The 19,341-nt window shown below is 48.6% G+C and overlaps 1 protein-coding gene across 5 annotated transcripts in view; it reads right to left on the reverse strand.

Annotated features, from left to right (window-relative positions):
- NCMAP (non-compact myelin associated protein) overlaps window positions 1-19,341 on the reverse strand; it is a 39,479-nt gene that overhangs the window by 5,535 nt on the left and 14,603 nt on the right. For 2 of the 5 annotated variants that reach the window (XM_070597630.1, XM_070597602.1), the window contains one exon: window positions 3,387-3,475. In XM_070597630.1, the coding sequence (XP_070453731.1) occupies window positions 3,387-3,468 (82 nt within the window). In that variant the 5' untranslated portion in view covers window positions 3,469-3,475. Of the gene's footprint in view, window positions 1-3,386; window positions 3,476-6,998; window positions 7,210-17,375; window positions 17,645-19,341 lie in introns of those variants that run through there. The other 3 variants (XM_008511026.2, XM_070597622.1, XM_008511025.2) reach the window with 3 other exon arrangements.

Below are 19,341 nucleotides of genomic sequence, written 5' to 3' on the forward strand. Positions count from 1 at the left end.
TGGAGGCCAGGTCCTCGGCACACCATCTGCCACAGTTCTGCCTTAGGCCAAGTCCTGTTCTCATCAGCCCCAACACAGCTTCAGACTTGTGTTGGGAAACAAGCAGGCAAAACATCCTTCCCTCTTCATGATAATATGAAAGAAATATGTGACTTTTGTAGTTAATTTTGAAAAGATAAATACAAGCAAAAAAAGGGAGGGGGAGGATAAAGACCTTGCCCCAAGAACCACTGATCATCTACACATATATACAATCACCCATGTATATGCATATATGCATATTAACTATCGATCTTTTTTGAATAATTTATTAATCCTGTGTCTGAAAATCCATCTTAAGGAAATATTCATAAACACAGAAAAATATGCACTTGATAAAAATGGAACCATGTTCCATATCCCATTTTATGACAATATCCTAATCATCTCTCCATGTAGTTACACATTTTCCTTTGTGACTTTTGATGGCTATATAGTACTCCATTGTTTGGATGGGCCATAATTTGTTTACCAATTCCCTATTGAGGATATTTATGTTGTTTTCAATTTTACACTATTTAAAACAAGGCTATGATGAATGTCTTTATAGCTTAGTATCTTGGATTCTAATTTCTATATCAGCCCCCAGTCCCAATGTCTAACTCTAATTTTAGGTTCAAGATCAACATCCTTGTCAGAATTGATTTTGAAAATATCAACAACTATTAAAGGTTCCTACTTTAAACCAATCTATTTGATTCTGGGCAGTTTATCTTAGGGAATAATCCTAAATACAGAAAAATCTGCTTGAATGAAGATGTTTCTTACAACATTATTTATATTCTAAATACGGGAATGGTTCAATAAGGTATGGCGCACTTATCCCATGAAATATTATACTATAAACCGATCCGCATATATACACATTACAGTGCAACCATTAAAATATGAGCATACAAACATAATGCTGAGGAAAAGAGTATGTATGGTATGATTCCATTCATTGAAAGTTCAGGGGCCGGCCCCGTGGCCGAGTGGTTACGTTCGTGCCCTCTGCTTTGGTAGCCCAAGGTTTCGCGGATTCAGATCCTGGGCATGGACATGGCACCGCTCATCAGGCCACGCTGAGGCAGCATTCCACATAGCACAACCAGAGGCACTCACAACTAGAATATACAACTATGTACGGGGGGGCTTTGGGGAGAAGAATAAAAAAAAAAAGAAAAAAAAGATTGGCAACAGACGTTAGCTCAGGGCCAATCTTCAAAAAAAAATTAAAAACCAGAAAGTTCAAAACCAGGTAGAACTAACCTCTGGTGGTAGAAGTCAGAATAGTGGATCCCCTGGGGTGGCAGTTTGGGGGGGGATACTGATTGCAAAGGGCACTGAGAATTCTGGGATACTGGCGGTGGTCTGTTTCCTGATCTGGGGACTGGTTACACAGGTGTGTTCACTTTGCGAAAATTCATTCAGCTGTGAACTTAGGATTTGTGCACTTTTTTGAATGCACGTAATGCTTTTATAAAAGGTCTATTTAAAAAAAACCCCAAAATATGTGCAAATACTCATAGAATGAAAGGCTGGGAGGAAAAAACGGAGGGGGCAGAGAATCCATCATGGAGTAACGTGTTTTTCTTTCCTTCCGGGGACTCCAGTAATGATACTGTTGGTTCAGGGTTTTTCACAGCCTCGTCTGGATCCCTCCTTGTTGTGGGGACTGTCCTGCATGTTGCAGGATGTTTAGCAGCATCTCCGGCCTCCACCCACCAGATGCCAGTAGCACTTCTCCCCCCACGTTGTGATAACCGAAAATGTCTCCAGATATTTCCAAATGTCCCCTGGTGGTAGGGTTGCGGGATAAAATACAGGATACCCATTTAAGTTAGAATTTATGTCAAGTAACGAATAATTTTTCAGTATGTCTCAAATATTGCCCTACACGTTCTTTTTTTTTTTTTTGAGGAAGATCAGCCCTGAGCCAACTTCTGCTGCTAATCCTCCTCTTTTTGCTGAGGAAGACTGGCCCTGAGCTAACACCTGTGCCCAACCCCCTCCACTTTACATATGGGATGCCTGCCACAGCATGGCTCGCCAAGCAGTGCCATGTCTACACCAGGGATCTGAACTGGCGAACCCCAGGCCGCTGAAGCAGAACATGTGAACTTAACCATTGTGCCACTGGGGAGGCCCCCTGTACTGCACGTTCTTATACTAAAAAAAGTATTTTTTAATCTTAAATTCAAATTTGACTGTGTATCCTATATTTAAAAAAATTTTTTTTGCTGAGCAAGAGTCACCCAGAGCTAATATCTGATGCCAATCTTCCTCCATTTTGTTTGTGGGTCACCACCACAGCATGGCCACTAACAGACCAGTGGTGTAGGTCCGTTCCCAGGAACCGAACCCAGGCTGCCAAAGCCAACTGCACCAAACTTACCCACTAGGCCACTGGGGCTGGCCTGTGTACTTTATTTTTATCTGCTAAATCTGGTAACCCCTCTCTACAGGGGCAAAATCACCTAGTTGAGAAGCATTGCTTTTAGTTAAATGAAGAAAGAATTACTTTCATCTTGCTGATAGTGATTCTGTCTACACTCCATTTCTCTTCACAACTGTTTTGAGACATACCTCAGCAGCCCTCCCAGCAAGGAGCAGGCTAATGTGCGGGACCACGTCCTGCCATTAATCCAGCTTCCCACCAGTAGCCCAGGCTGGAGCCGTCTGTCACTGGGGGAGCCCTCTGCGAGTGTCGGGAGGCCTGTTCCATTCACAGAGGTGTATACCAACTCAACTGAAATAAGTGACATGGACCCAAACTCCCTCTAATACAATTAGTTGGTTTTCTGAAGTGTCGTCCTCAAATTTTTCCTTCTGGGGACCCCTCGTTCCTGGCAAATGCCTCCCCAGGACTCTTCCCACCTACATTCATTTCCTCCTTTGTAAATTGATGGGATGTTTCTGCCTTGCAAAAATCGTATGAAAGTAGCTATATTTCAAGATGACTCATTTAGGGACATCTTACAAGAGATTCAAATTTCCATTGCCCTCTAGACTCCAAAACTCCCTAATGAAGATAATAGCACTAGCAGTAATAATAGTAATAATACTCATTAGGTACTTAGTGTGCACCAAAGCTATTCTAAGTTCTCTACGTGGGTTATCTCTTTTGGTCCTCACACCTACCTTATGTGGTAGCTTTATTAATATCCCCACCTTATAGATGAGAAAACAGGCACAGAGCAGTGAAGTCACATGCTCAGGGTCACGCAGCTGGCAAGTGGTAGAACTGAGACTGAGACCCAGGCAGTCTGCCACCAGAGCCCTCGGTCTTGCCCTCAACAGCAGCAGCTGACCATGGCCCTTGTCCCACCCTCCCTCTCCTGGACGCCAAGCCAGGTTGACCTTACTCTTGTACAGAAAGTCTTCTCCCCCGGTGGTCACGTTCAGTGAGAAGAAGGTGGTACCCCCCAAAGGGGTGGCTGTGGTCATCTCGATCCTGGTGAGAACGAAGATGAAATTTCATTTAAAACCAGAGGAAGCTTTATAACCCCTGTACGATGCCTCTTGTGGTCTTCATCTGGACGACTGGGGAATATTCAAACAGGCAGTTTCTCTTAGCAGCAAGTAAATACCAGGGCTTTTCCTATACACTACGGGGAATTAAAAAGAATGTCTGACATTTGTAAAGAACTTCATTTTTCAAAGCAGTTTAAATCCATTCAACAATACTTATTAAACTCCTCCTAACTATGTTTTACCCAGACTGTCTCAATGGATCTTCTAGAATCTAAGGGAGGTTATTATTACCATTTTACTGATGAAACTGAAGCCCCCAAAGGTACGTGGAGCCCAGGTTTATCTAGCAAAAGTTAACCCAGAGCGTCTGCCTCCCATGCTAGGGAGGGACTTTCCCCACCCCACAACAATGCCTGAAATGGTGTTCCTGCTTTCAAAAGCTTTACAGTCTAAGGAGGAAAAAAAAAAAGCCATTAAAAAATTAACTATGATTATTAAGCACTCAGTGGCACAAGCCATTGGGTTGTGAAGAACGATTTCAAGGAGGAGATGGATTTGAATGGGCTTTGCAGGGTGGGCATGGTTAGGGGTGGGAGGAGAGAGAATGAAGGTCAGGTTGCACAAAGCCCGCAGTGGGAAGAGAGTGAATGCGGGTTGAGCATCTCCCATGCACCAGGCTCTGTCATCGGGGCCTTCACACTCTCTACAGCTCATCTAATCCTCTCAATCATCACATTTTGCTGCTGAGCAAACTGAGGCTCAGAGTGGTTGAGTGAATCGACGAAAGTCACACAGCTGGGAAGATGTGGAGCTTGGACTCAAACATATTCTCTGAGTGCACAGAACTTCTTCTTTCCCTGACACCAGTAGGAATCAAAATTCACAATCCTGTAATCTTACACTCAAGGAGCGAGCCAGGAGGTATGACATTAATATGATGTCACGCCACCAGAAACAAGGATTGAGATCCTCCACCAAGAATTATATTCTAAGCACGGCGAGATTATAAATAATTGCTCTGAACTATGGGCACGAAGAAAAGAAGAGAAACAAACCAGGCTTTCAGAGCAACACTGTTACTACAACCGCTGACCATCTGGAGGCCTGTGAAGGATCTCCATCGAGAGGAGAATTCCCCAGGCGTGGCTGCAACCCTAAGAAGCCATAAGGCCTCACTGCGGTGGCTCCATCTTCTGGAGAAGAGATATTCTCTTCATTCAACAAAATATGTGTGCATGAATTTTTTTTCTTCTTAAAAATAAGAAATATTTTTTAATTATGAAGAATAATATAATAGGAGTCCACGTACCCATTGCTCAAATTGAACGACTTTTTACAATCCTATTTTCTTCAGCCCTTCCTTATTGAAAAAAAAAATGTCAGACTCACTTGATGTTCCTTTTCTATCCTATTTCAACCCCATTTCCTCCCTCCCCAAAGTAAGCACTGCCTTGGCCATTAGTGTATATTCTTTTCATCAAAGTTTTCAAAAGTTTACTGCACATGTATATACCCATGAACATTGTGGATGATATACACGAACATTGTCTATATTGTGGTTTTACATATTTGTTAAACAAATACTAACGGAGCGTCACTAAGTGACCCACGCTAGATGTGCTGGGGGTACACTAGTGAAATAAAAGACACACTCCTTGCCTCCAGAAGCCCACGTCCCAGTGAGAAAGTGACCGTAGGTTTGATCACGGACTCTTGGGCTCAGGGAACAATCATCTCCCCAGTGCCCACACTTCTGTCTCTGGCAGTGAGAGCCCTTCACAGGCTGTTTCCACCCTCTGTTTCCAGCCTCTTGGCTCCTCGCACTAACCTCTGCCAAACTGCTGTGACAACAGGCCACTCCATCCTCCCCCGTCATTCCTGGTCTTGGCTGCCCCAGGCTTTGTCCTCCCAGGTCCCCACAGTGGGCCTCTCCCCAGAGTCCTCACCTCTGGGCTGCAGCTCCCCCACTCTCCCAGCTCCTGATGGAAACAGGGTCAGCACCCCTCTGCTGGGGTCAGGTCTCCTGCACCAAGGCTGGGGGTTTGGGGGCTCTGGCCTGCCCCGCCCACCCCACGGGGGCCCCAGCCTCAGAATAACCCTCTGTGGCCAGGCCCTGTTGATCCATAGGAAGGGCTCTGCCTTCACTCTCTCTGCCCTCCTTTAAGCCTCGGGGCCCTGCCTAACACCCCCAGCTCTCGTGTGTCCTCTCTTTCTAAAGACCAGATCATCAGGACTCCCACGACTCAGGTTCCCTCAAGGAGCCTCTTGCCTCTGCCTGACCTTTCCACACCGGCCAACCTTTTCCTGGCTGGGCTTCCTTCTCTGGACTGCCTTAAACAGGCCTGGGTTGGCCATGCTCCGTTGCCTGCTCCCTCTCCAAAATGAACACATCCTTCGAGACTCAGCCGAGTCACCCGCAGGATGACTCCCATCCAGACAGAATCAGCCACTCTGTCGTCCACACTCCCACAGCAGCGCTCTGCGAAGAAACACCACCACACCAAGGGTCCCAGTAGCTCTGCCTGGCAGTGAACTCTCCACATTCACTGTCAGGTCCCTGAGGATGGAGACTGCTTCGGGTTCTTTTTCATATCCTTCTACCTCCCCTGGATAAAGTGTCTGGTCGTCTCACCTTTGCCAGTGGCATTACTCGAGCGAGTAATTGAATTTCTCCCGGTTTGGTTTACTCATTTGTAAAATGAAGGAGCTTTTTCTCAAGGGAGCCGAGGGTTAGAGGTTAAGTATGGAAAGTGCTTTGATGCGCTTGGTAAATAGTAGCTCTTACTACTATAGTGGTTATTAGTAAATATCTGCTGAACTAAATTAGAGACAGGTGGATCTGGAGCACAAAACAAGAAAAATTCTTTCTATAGAAATACGTATGGACCAATATGAGAACCGGGAATGCAAGTCTTCCCCAACCCTGCCCCCACTCCCACTCCCAAGGAGAGGTGCCCACCCACACACACTCCCCAACCCAGCACGGAATAGCTTATCATTTGCCAAAACCTTCTACTTCTATCCTTACCAATATCAAGCTGAGAAGACTTGCCAATAATGCCTCTCACAATTTCTTCTAAAAACAGAAAAGACAGGCAAATAGGTGGCTGCTGATCAAGGGTCACCTAGTGAGAGACACAGGGCACCATCCCCGGAGAAGCTAAAAGCCCTCTGGGGACACATCCGCCGTTACATCAACATGCACAAAAATGACAGAAGGCGGCATCCCAGCGCCTGTCCCGTGCGAAGACCCTGTGCCCGGTATTTTCAATCCATGCTGTGATTTAAGTAGCAAATAGCATGTAAACTAGGTTTTCTGCTCCTCTTGTTTCAAATGAGGACCCGAGACTGGGGCATCTAAGGCTAACTGTCCGTGTGCATACCGCCCGGAAGCTGGCCCTGCACACTTCAAAGGCTGTGTCCTTCCCCCTGCAGCCCTGGCCCTGGGCCACCTGGGGGTCCACGACCAGTCGCTGCAGAAACACACACACACACACACTGACCAGCAAAGCAGCCTCCTCAGGCCACCAGGACTCAGGCTCCTCTGCAGGGCCTTCAGGGTGACCTCCTGGGTGCCGAGTCCAGGTGTGACCCTCTTTCGGATGGACGAGCTACTCTTCTTTCTGAGAGAACAGTCAGCTGTCCCGGAGCACAGCCTGCTTCACCTCGGGACTGAGGGCTCTCAATCACATCTCTGTTCCTGCCGCATCAGACGGGGTGGGAGGGAGGGTGGGGGGACACCCATGGCCAAGGATGTGGGCGTTTTCACGTATGGGGCCCCGGGGATTCTTATTAACCAAGTGAGGTCCAGCAGGGGGATTTCAGCATCAAACGTGCCTGGGACCAGGGTCCATGGGCACAGAAAAGGAGGGAGAGGCCAGGGAGGGTGAGGCTGGTTTTCACTGACAGAGGTTAATTCAATAATAGTAATAATAATGTACTACGTGCCCAGCCCGGCACTCAGACCTTTATGTGGGAGTCTCATTTAATCCTCATACCTCTCTGGTAAGGAGAGTGCAACCAAGGTGCCCATTCTACAGACGAGGAAACTGAGGCTCACGGCAAAGAAGCAATCAGTCTAAACCCACAAGGCTAATATGTAGCCGTGCTAGGATTTAAGCGGGAATCTGTCCTACTTCACAGCCTCTCCTCTTCCTCACTAGACTGCCTCCCAGTGAATGCACAAGGTACAAACGGCACAGCACTCAGGACCCGAATCAACGTAGGGCTTTGATCAGATAACACACAGAGGCTGGGGCTCAGCAAAGGGACCCAGAGCCTTTGCCCCCAGCTGGTCCTATCTGACCAGTCCCTGCCCTTGGCCACACTCTGAGCTTGTCTACAGCAGAGCCTTAATCACATTTACAGAATCTACAAGGAGCTGTTGTTCCCTCGGGGTTGTTTACAAGTGGCCCTGTGTGGGAGGTCAGTTTGGGAAGTGACGGAGGGTCATGGCTATTTACTCATTTAGCCACCCGCCTCTGACTATCCCTCCGTCAAGTGCAAGAGCCATATCTGGAAGATAAATGGTGCCAGACCCACCTGTCCAAAATGTCTCCCTACTGCTCTGCCCCAGCGGCACCCTCCTTCCCTCTGGCCTGGTCTAGAAGTTCCTCCCTGACAACAAAGACACTGCCAACCCCAGCCGACCCTACTCAAACGGCCAACTGTAACTCAGAGTAGGTAACCCACAAACACCTGCCACCCACCAAAACATTGGGAGTGACTTCTCCCAATCATCTGAGAGATGGGAGATTCAGCATGACTTGGTCTCTTCCACAGACACGAACCTCACTACTCCTAAGCAGCCCCTTGAATTTGGGGATGTTTTTTCAGAAAATTAACCTTCATGGTGGAACCAAAATCTCGCTCCTTTAATTTTCACTCATTGGTCCTAATTCTCTTCCCACAAAGGTAATCTCCTACTTCTTACACATGACGACCTGTGTCAGGTTTAAAAGCACTTCTATGTCCAAAAGGTTGAACTCAAACTTCCATGGAGGGAACAGCCATGGTGGCTGATATCAGCACGTCAATTTTACCTCCCACCAATAGGTGGCGATAGCAGTTGGCTACACTGCACCCCTTCGAACTTAACCAACAAATAGTTGGTAAATGCAAATGTCCCATGAACCCAACCTGTTTCTAAGTAGAGGAGGTTTCTGCCCTTGAAAATAGCAATCGTATGTTTTCTGATGATTTTCTTCTCCAGGATAAACATTCTCAGCTCCTTCAAACAAGCTTTAGGGGGACAGTGATCCTCATGGGTTCCTCATTTCTCCATGTGACAAAGTCTCCCTTAAATACAGCCCCCCAAAATAGAGACATGACTCCAGAGGGGGCCTGAAATGTCCAGAACGATGCTTTGCTCGATACTTAGCAGACTTAAGCCTGAATTCTACTATTTACTAGCTGTGTGACCTTGGTCAACTTTCTTTTTGGTGTTCTGATCTGTAAAGCAGGAATTACAAACTCCATAGAGTTGTTGTGAGAATTAAATGAGATAAAACATGTAATATGTTTCACACAGTGGCTGTGCACAAAATCTATTGCTATTACACTGGATGAATGCAAACAAACGGCTCATTAGCTTTACAGACCGCACAGCGCATTGCTCATACAAACCTGTTGATACACCCCAAACCTTTTTCAGACTTATTCTCATGCTTGCTTATGGTCAAGTGAAAGGGCTTTCTCAGTTGCAAAGTGCCATGGAGATATAAGGCAACGGCAGCCGCATTATGAATGGCGACAATGTGAGGATGAGCTGCTGCCCTTTAACCAGGTCTCCATTATGCTGTTGTGCAAAAGTCTTTTGGAACTTAAGTGTAAGACTTTGCATGGATCCCTGTTAGCCTTGACCTTGTTGATTTGGGTCCTCAGGAGAGAACTTCTGGCTCCTCCTGGGCGGCCCCTGAGAACTCTTGATGGCACTGTGGGAGAGCACGTTGTCAGGAGCTCATGACCAGCAGGGCTTGGGGTCAGGTAGACCTGGGTTTCAATCTTGGCCTCACCACTGACCAGCTCTCTAAGTCGAGCCACTTCTCTAGACCTCAGTAGGCCTCAGTGTTTCCATTTGTAAAACAGGGCTAACACCCCTACTTTGAGGGGTTGTGAGAATAAATGAGCTCCAACTGCCCAGCATGGTGCCTGGTGGATGCTGGGTAAATTGGTAAATATCAGTTCCCAGACCCTCTTCTCCTCTCCCTTCTGTCCCCAGTCTGTGTTCTCCTTGTTCTTGGAGCTTGAGCTCCCAGCTCTCCAGCTGCTCAACAGTCTGCCGCATGAGGTCGAACTCGGGGATGAACAGGGAGGTCAGGGAGCCAGCCATGAAGCATGGCGTCCCAAGGAGGGGATTGGAGGAGGGGTTCACCAGAACTCCCGCAGGGTTCGAGCTTCTCCTCCATCTCCACTGAGGGCAGAGGCAGAGGAAATAGTGAAACCTCCCCCAGGAACACAAAGATCCTAAAGGGACTGTAGGGCACGGGGGCCGCTGGGTAAGCAGGGGAAGAACAAGTCATAGGTTCATAACTCGGGCTGAGAATCAGGAGACCAGGGTTCCCACATGCCACTCACTTGCCATGTGACTTTGGAAAGTCCTCTCCCCTCTCTGGACCTCAGTTTTCCCATCTGTGAAATGGCCCTGTTGGGAGAGGTTCTCCAAGGCCCTTTCCAGGCTAGTTCTATTGCACGGAACAGCCATTCATAAGTTAACTCAAGAACCAGTGACTTGCAAAAGCTCATCCTTCCTTATAGATGTTGACTCAGGGGTTGTTAGGAGAGGGAAGCCAGCGTGTGCAGTTCATGCTGGAAGGCAGGAAGCCTTCCTGGAAGGCAGTTGGGACTGGAACAAACCGAGAGCTCTACAGAAGACTTCTGACTTGGCAGCATATGGGACCCTTAGGAACGAACCTTCAAACCCTCTGTTGGATACATAGTAATCCAAATCTGCCTGAATCCCAAATGGCCAGCTCTCACACTCTCCATTCCTGCTGGCTTCCACATCATCTCCCACAACCCCGTCTGCCCTGTCTGCTTGGCTCTGTCCTATTGTGTGTCATAGCTTCCAAAGGTGGGGGTCCGAATTGGCATAATGCTCCCCTGAACTTGGGCCACACACAATTACATACTGAATACATGGTCCTTGTGGTTGGTTCCCAGAAATTAGGAAGGACATTTCCTGTTTCATTTATCCATCCATTCTTTCATCCTCCTGTCCACTCATGCACCCACCCACCCACCCACCCAGAGCACACATATTCCTCCTTCAACCTGTTCTTCTGTCCATTGCCCTGTCATTCATCCAACCAGCACCCACCATGTACATAGCACTGAGAATATTAAAGAAAGGCTGGGGGATCACATCCCAAGAACTCAGACAAAGAGAAGGAAAAATGGAAGTGTTTCCTTTAAGAATCTTTCCTTCAGTCGATATTTATTGGGGATCATGACCCCTCAAGCCTAGCCCAGCACCGATCACAGAGAGATGCCTGATCAATATCATACTGAAGTTCTATGGGAAAAGCAGTGCCCTCGGATCCGGAAGTCTGGGTTCCAGGCCCACCACATCATTAAATCTTATTTAATCAACTTCACTCTGTCAAATTCTGGCTTGAACATCATTTTTTATTTTTGTGGCCCATGTTGTAAAGAAAGATGCCTCAAAGAGTTTCCAGCCCAAGACCTGCAAAACTGATAAATTCCACGTACTAAGAGTTATAAACAGAAATCCCAGGTGAAAGTGGTCACAAGGCATATTTTGCCTAGTGCCAAAAGGGCGGCACAGGCTGTGCCAGGAGTCGGTGGAGGAGGAGAGTTGTGGGTGTCCTGGTGGAGACTGACCAAGAGCTGAAATGTGACCTGTGGCTTCCATCTGCCCCTCGGTCTTTGGACCCAAGGCAAGGGCCCAGTTCCCAAGGGTCCTCAAACCATACCCGAGCTCCCACATAAATCTCCAGGTGTCCCACTGTCCCCAAGGGGAAAAAAGACACAAGGTTAAAGAGTTTATGCCCCTAAGTGAAAATGTCAGAGGAAAATAATTCCACCCAAGACTCTAGTCAGGACTAACATCTAAGGAGATGCTAGGAAAGTGCCAGGCACTCTGCTTCCATGTTTCCTCATTTAATCAACACAACACAGCGAGAGTTTTTGTCTCCACTTTGCTGACAGGCAGTGGAGGCTCAGAGAGGTTAAGTGACTTGCCCAAAGTCTTACAGCAAGTGAGTGGAGGAGCTGAGTCTCAAGCTCAGATCTTCTACCTCCAAACCGTCTGTGGCTGCCAGGCCTCCGGGGGTGAGCAGTATTCCTGGGGACCCTCTGAGGGTCCACAGACATCATCACTGGGCCAGGACTCTGCTCACTCTTTCTGCCTGTTGATATTTTGAGCCCAGGAGGTACCACAAACCCTCAGAGTATGGCAGGTTCCTCACTCTCGGGACGACTTACATTTGGGCCAGATAATTCCTTGTCTGGGGGCCTGTCCTGCACATTGCAGGATGTTTAGCAGCATCCCCAGCCTCTACCCACCAGAAGCCAGTAGCATCCCCAGTTATGACAACCAAAAATGGCTCCAACCATTTCCAAACGTCCTCTGGGAGGCAACATCACCAGTGGCTGGAAACTACTGAAGCGGAGCGATCAGCCCATCTCTTAACAGTTTCCTATCCTTTCTATCCAAAAAGGTCTAGACAAGAAGGAAAATGTCCAGTCCATACTTACATCTGTGGATACACAACCAACAATGATGATGACATCGATGATAACCACAGACACAACAGCTTCCATTATCAAGTGCTTACTAAGTACCATGCTAAGTACCTCATATATCTATTTTCTCACATATATTATCTTTATTTTCCAGATAAAAGAACCAAGGCTCAGAGAGCTTAGGTAACTCGCCCAAGGTCTTGGTGCTAAGATACAGCAGAGCTAGGATGCGTTAGAGTCCCATGTCTGCTGTAACAGATTACCACAAACTTAATGCTTTAAAACAAGACAAATTTATTTTCCTACAGTGCTAGAGGTCACACGTCTGAAGTTAGTGTCCCTGGGCTAAAATCAAGGTGTTGGCAGGGCCGTGTTGCTTTCGGAGGCTCTAGGGGAGACTGTTTCCTTGCCATTTCTAGCTTCTGCAGGCCAGCTGCATTCCTTAGCCTGTGGCCCCTTCCTCCATCTTCAAGCTAACAGTGTAGCATCTTCCATCTCTCTCTGACCTCTGCTTCCATCGTCATGTCTTTCTCTCTCTCTGACTCTCCCACCTCCCTCCTATAAGGACCCTTGTGATTCCAGTGGCCCCACCCAGGTAATCCAGGATAATCTCCCCATCTCAAAATCCTTCACTTAATCACTTCTGCAAAGTCCTTTTTGCCATGTAAGGTCACATAGTCACAGCTTTGGGGGATCAGGATGTGGGTATCTTTTGTGAGGAGCCCATTATTCAGCCTAACATATAGGATTTAGACTCTTATCTGTCTGACCCCGAGGTTTATACTCAATTCATTCCTGCCTCCCCTCTCCTGCCCGAACAGACACATCCCATAGGCTGCGGGGGACGCGGAGGTTGATCAGACACGTCCAAGGAGTGGTAGGCGCGGGCCCACTATGAGAAGTATGGTGAGAGAGGAGCAGAGAAAGAGTCCTGGAAACACTGGGCCAGCTGGGGCTAGGGTGGGGCATGGGGAGTGGGCTCAGGAGGCAACCGGTGGGCCTGATTCCTTCCCCGCTGCACAAGCTGATTTCATGGAAGTCTCAGCACCTACCTCCAACCTAACTACAAATCGATCTGCAGGGCATCCATCCTGAAGGACCACCCCTCCAGCCCCAGCCAGCCAGGATCTGGTCCCATCTGTGGGATCTACTTGCCCAGTTAACTGGTAATCCTTCTCAATTTTTCCTTTCCAAATCTCCTCGCTGCCAAGGGCTTAGAACGTCTTCCGTTTTGTAAGTCCGTCCCTGCTCAGCTCTGGTTTGAGAGGATGCCCTTGCGCTGCCTGGCCCCTGCGTGAGCCCATCAACCCCTTTACAGAACAGAGGAACCACACCGGGTGGGTCAGCCTGGCTCTCCCTCTCCCCTCCTCCAGCAGCTCTCAGGCTCTGCAGTGGTTCAGGAATGGGTGCCCTGGGCTCCTGGGCACAACAAATCTCCTGGCCCGCAGGAAAACTACAGGGAAGAAGGATAAATTCCGGTTTGCCTCACCTTGGGAGAAACACAGTTTGGGCTCCTTTTAAAAAATCCAAGAGGGACTTCTGGTGAAACACAGATGGAACACAAGTATTCATCTCTGCTTCCTCCTGAAATCCCTCACGAAGACAGTAAAGGAATCAAGACGTACAAACCCACAAGGCTAAAGGGAAGGGGAGAGAAGACGACCACACGGGAGAGAGGCCAATCTGGAAGAGCAGATGGCTGAGCGTGACTTAGCAGCCTGGAAAAGGCTGAGGCTCAAACCTGCAGACTGGGGAAACCCATGAAAGCTGATCGCACTGAAGAAACCCCAGGAAGACTCAGGAACGGGTGGCAAGAGATGCCCCTAAAAGTCAAGATGCCACATGGGGCTGAAAAGAGGAAGACAAAAGTGTGTAAAAGGAGCAGCTTAATCCCATTCCCTCCATCCCTTCAGCGAAACAGAATAAAGGAAACACCATTTAAAGAGGTTGGGAGGCCAGAAGGGGGAGCCCTCACACGCTACCACTCCATGTCGATTACAGACCCCAAACAGGAAGACATCCATTACCACCCCAGCAGGAGGCAGGAAGATGACCTCCTTGCCGCCACTCAGCTGAGAGAAACCCTCGTGAAGCTGAGCTCTCGCTTTCCACCAAAGGATTTTCATTCAAAACGACCCCTCCCTACTTCCTCCTTCTTCTCTATAAAGTAATGTTCCTCTCCTTTGTTTGCTGGACTTGCCTATGGCTTTTGCTATAGCTGGCTTGTCTCAAATTGCAATTCCCTTGCTATTCCCGAATGAACCCATTTTGCTGGTAAAATAACTGGCTGTTTTCTTTGCTTAGGTCAGCACCTCCACCCCCTCCATCTGCCCTCCCAGCCGCAGGACTCCTCCATCCTGCAGGATCCAGTAAATTCACCCTGTACAGAGTGAATCAGGAGGGGGACCCTCCCTGCCCAAGGTGACAGCCACACGTGGCCATCTACTTTTAAATGATAATTAAGTAAAATTAAATACAAGTAAAAGCTCAGTGCCCCAGTCGCACAAGCCACATCTCAAGGCATCATGTGCCCAGTGGCCTATGGCTCCCACATTGGTCAGTGCAGGTCTAGAATGTGTCCACCTTTGCATAAGGTTTTATTGGACAGCGCTGCTCCAGACCTTGGCCATCCAAAGTGTGGTCCTTGGATTGGCAACTCTGGGGACCTTGTTAGGAATGCAGAATCCAAGGCTCCATTCAGACCTGCCGAATGAGAATATGCATTTTAGCCAGATCCCCAAGCGATCCATGGGCACATTTGGCTTTGAGACTCAGGGGAAATGGCAGAAGGCAGTGGTTAACCTCTGGCTGAAAATGGAGTTCAGGGAAAGTCTAAATCCTGCCTGGTGGGGCTCAGCCAGGCCCCTGAACCACCTGGGCTGCCAGAACTGCCAGAACTCCCAGAGCCGGGCTCCAACCTCCAGGCAGCAAATTAGAGAGGAGGCTCTGGGGAGATTGATTAGCCAAAGAGAAGAGAAGTACAGACGCTACTGATGGTAGAGAATCCCCCAATGAAATGATGAGATTCCTGCCCATCGGCCTATGGGAGGCTGCTAGTTGACAAGCCCAGCCCACACCCAGAGCTTCCCATGAACTTTTGTTTTCAATGAGCTTTTTAGCACCTTACTCTTAAATAGGAACAGATGGCCAGAGTCAATGGACCTTTGGGGGTAAAAGGCTCACATGCAATGAACAAACAGCAAACAAAACAAATGAACAAAGGGAGGTATTTAAAGCAAAGAGGCAACACAAATAGCAGAAGAAAACTTCAGCATCCTCAGAGAGACGAGACACTACACCTATAAAACAAGAACAGGATGCTATAAGAAAAGAATATTTTGAGAATAAGAAAGGGTGCTTGGAAATAAAAATTTGATGAAAGAAATAAAAAATTCAATAGAAAAGTTAGAAGATGGTTGAGAAAACGTCTCATAAAAGGGAACAAAAAAGATTGAGAGAGAAAAAGGTGAAAACAGATGACTCCAGGAGGACCAACATCCTAATAACAAGAATTCCAGAAGTGACTAAGCAGAGAAAATCAAAGCCAGGGAGGAAACGATCAAGCACAGGATACCTGAAAATTTCCCAGAAACAAAGGACGTAGAATTTTCAGAATGAGAGGACCCTCTGAGTCCCAGAACAATGAATAAAAAAGACCCACAATAGGACTCATCATATGACTTCTCGGAACACAGGGCATAAAGAGAATATCCTACACACGGCCATATATTTTTTTTTTAAATGGGGTCAAATACAAATAAAAGGATCAACAATCAGATGAAATCAGAATGGCAGTGGATTTGACAGCAGCAGCACTAGACGCTCTGAGACAACTCTCCAAAATTCTGAGGGGAAATAATTTCCAGCCTAGAAGTGTACAACGAGCCAAACTAAATATTGAGTGTGAGGATAGAAGACATTTTCGGACACACAAGGCTTCAAAAAAATCCACACCACCCCATGCACCTTTTCCTGGGCAGCTTCTGGAGGACCCGCCCCCGCTGGATCCAGGGACCGGGGGTGCCCGGGGCGGCGCCCTGCAGCAGCCAGGAGGGTAACCAGTCCAACTCAGGGGAGGCGGGAGGCGCAGGGGGATTTTGCCAGCCACGAAAAAATGCAAGCGGTAGATTTTCTGCTGTGTTTGTCCAGACTGAAAGGAGATGGATCCTTCTGTTGGAGAGTTTGGGGGATGAATTCATAATAAACTAAGCTCCTCCAAAAGACTTAAGGAACCAGACTCCTCCCTCCTACTCCACCCCCACCATTTCTCCTCCACCAGTCCCCACGCCGTCTGTGCTGGCAACGCCTGTGATCACAGGATTCTGCGGAACCCAGTCTGAAGACTGCTGTGTGTCCATGGCCCTCTCCTGACAAATGGGGAAACTGAGGGCCTGTGAGGCACCCAGGGGCAGCCAGAGAGAGGAAGGTTCATTGGCAGACCACTTGGTACGTTTTCAAGAACCCCCTTCTCATTCAGTCACAACAGCAGCAAGAACCAAACCAACCCTACAAGAACCGGGGCTGGTGGGTGATAAGCGAGACCCCCCCGGGGCCATGCGCTCACCTTAGCTCTGCTTTCAACACCCCCTGCTGATGGAACTGCGCCCAGTTTCTAAAAGGCACAGGCTGAGCTCCCTGGGTTACTTCCAGGGGCCACCTAGTGAAGCAAGAACGTGTAGGTGTAAATGAGTTTTGTGCACATGGACAGGCATGTCCTATCCCAAATGAGCGCCAGCAATCTCCTTGGGACCAAGGGTCCCGACCCCAGTGCTCTAGGGTAGCTCCTTATTATTATATTTTTAGGAACCGAGGCCAGTGCCTCCTAGGAACTCCCGTATCTGGGTTCAGCCCAACGCTGACCCTCAGCGCTCTCACCCCTGATTCTCTGCCTCTCCCTCCGCCTTTTCTAGGGCTTGGCTAACCTCGAAGTGCTTGGAATTAATGAGTCCAGGACGTAAACTCTGTCTGGAGCACCTGCCCTTTAACATGGAACTCTAGGAAAATTAATACACTGCAACCTTCACATGTGACATTCTTTGAGTCTCAATGTCCTGGTCTATAGAGCTCTACCTCACCTATTTAATACGGTCACCACTGAAACCCCAACAGAGAGGCCTGCTGTGGGGGGCAAGAACCCTGGGCTGGGAACTAGGGGTCCTGGGTTCGAGTCTTACCTCTTTTACTTACTTGCTGTGTGACCTTGGGCAAGTCACTTGTTCTGTCTGGACTTCAGTTTGCTCTCCTGCAAAATGCACAGCTGGGCCCCAGGGCCCTCCCTCTCACGCTCCTTTCATCGGTGACTCTCCCGGTCTCCTGGTTTGGTACAGGCTGTGGCCCCTCACTCTCCCCAAGGCTTGCTGGCCTCCCACACTCTCCATTCCAGAAGGAACACCCCTCCCCTTTCCTGCCCCAGCGCAGGCCTGGCAGGCGCTGGCCTGCAGAGAGGACAGGAGGTGGGGAACAATCCGGGCCCTTCAAGCTGCCCGCGGTGAGAGCTGGCCGGCGGCCAGTCACAATAGGCCCCGAGATACAGAGGGGCGTTTGTCTGGGGGACCCACGGTTTCGTGTAAACCTTTGCTCTTGCTCTGGCCTGCCGCCTCTGATTTCTCCCCTCCCTCTCGGGTGGCAGTGCCAGCCTCCAGCTTTGTTAGGAGGTGGGATGCGGCTGTTGCACAGGCATGAGCAGCCCCTCAACAGGCTGGGAAACCAGACAAAAAGGAGGTGGGAAGAAAGGCGGGGAGCCATCCGGGGGCAGCGTGGCTGCGGTGAAGGAGGCCACAGCGAGGGCGGAGGGTGGAGATGGGGGGACCACAGGGCAGTGGGGCAGTAGAGAGGGGGTCAAGAGGGCCTTGTTCCCGACTCCTTCATTGACTCGCCACGGGACTGTGAGCAAGGCACGTCCTTCTTCTCTCCAGGCCTCAGTTTCCACAGCTTTCAAATGGGGGTGATTGTCCCGCCTTTAGGCTGTAACGACTAAACTAAACAAAACGATGACTTACACACAGTGTGGTGTAGCGAAGAAAAAGCCAGCCCCGGTGGTTAACACTGGGTGCTCTTACCACCTGTCTGTCAGTTGGCATACTGTGCCAGCTGTGTGTTGCTGAGATGCTGAAAGCTGTGCCACCGGGATTTCAAATACCAGCAGGGTCGCCCGTGGTAGACAGATTTCAGCGGAGCTTCCAGACTAAGACACACTAGGAAGAAGGACCTGGTCACCCACTTCTGAAAAAATTGGCCATGAAAACCCTACGAATAGCAGTAGCACGTGGTCTGACACAGCACCGGAAGGTGAGAGGATGGCACAAAAAGACAGGGTAGGGTTCCGCTCTGCTGGACACAGGGTCGCTAGGAGTTGAAATCGACTCCCCAGCACTAACAACAAAGTGAAGAAAGGGGTTTGGACTCAGATGGGCCTGGGTTCAAATTCCACTTTTGTTACCTTGAAACTCACTGTTGTGGGCAACTTATTTACCCTCCATGAGCCTCACCTTCCTCCTTTGAGTTAAAAAGACAAGATTGCAGGGCTCAAACAACAACTGATAGAAAGCACCCCACCCAATAAATATGTCTGAATAAATAACGAATCGGTCAGGGCCACTGCATGACTTTTGGGGGGCCCCCCCATAATAAATTTTCATGGGCTCTGAATATTTTATTTTTTCTGATGTGAGAAAACAACGGAACACTTCTTCTGTCCTAAAAGTTGGGTTTTCCTCCTGATTTTAAAAGAAATGAAAACATTTTGGGAGGCCCTTAAAAATACAGTGGGCCTCGTTTCTGCCGTGCCTGGTTGATAAGTCGGCCCTGGTATTGGTTCAGCTGACGTGTCTCAGGTGGCGTTTTTTTTTCCAGCTTCCCACAAAATGAACTAGTGAGCGAGCACAAGATGGCAGCCAGCCTTTTTTTTTTTTTAAAGATTGGCAACTGAGCTAACATCTGTTGCCAATCTTCTTTTTCTTCTTCTCCCAAACCCCGACCCCACCCCCATAGTTGTATATTTTTAGTTGTGGGTCCTTCTAGTTGTGGCATGTAGGATGCCGCCTCACCATGGCCTGACAAGCGGTGCCTTGTCTGCGCCCAGGACTCGAACTGGTGAAACCCTGGGCCTCGGAAGCAGAGCACACGAAATTAACCACTGGG

This window comes from Equus przewalskii, chromosome 2, assembly GCF_037783145.1.
Source record: "Equus przewalskii isolate Varuska chromosome 2, EquPr2, whole genome shotgun sequence".
Taxonomy (NCBI): domain Eukaryota; kingdom Metazoa; phylum Chordata; class Mammalia; order Perissodactyla; family Equidae; genus Equus; species Equus przewalskii.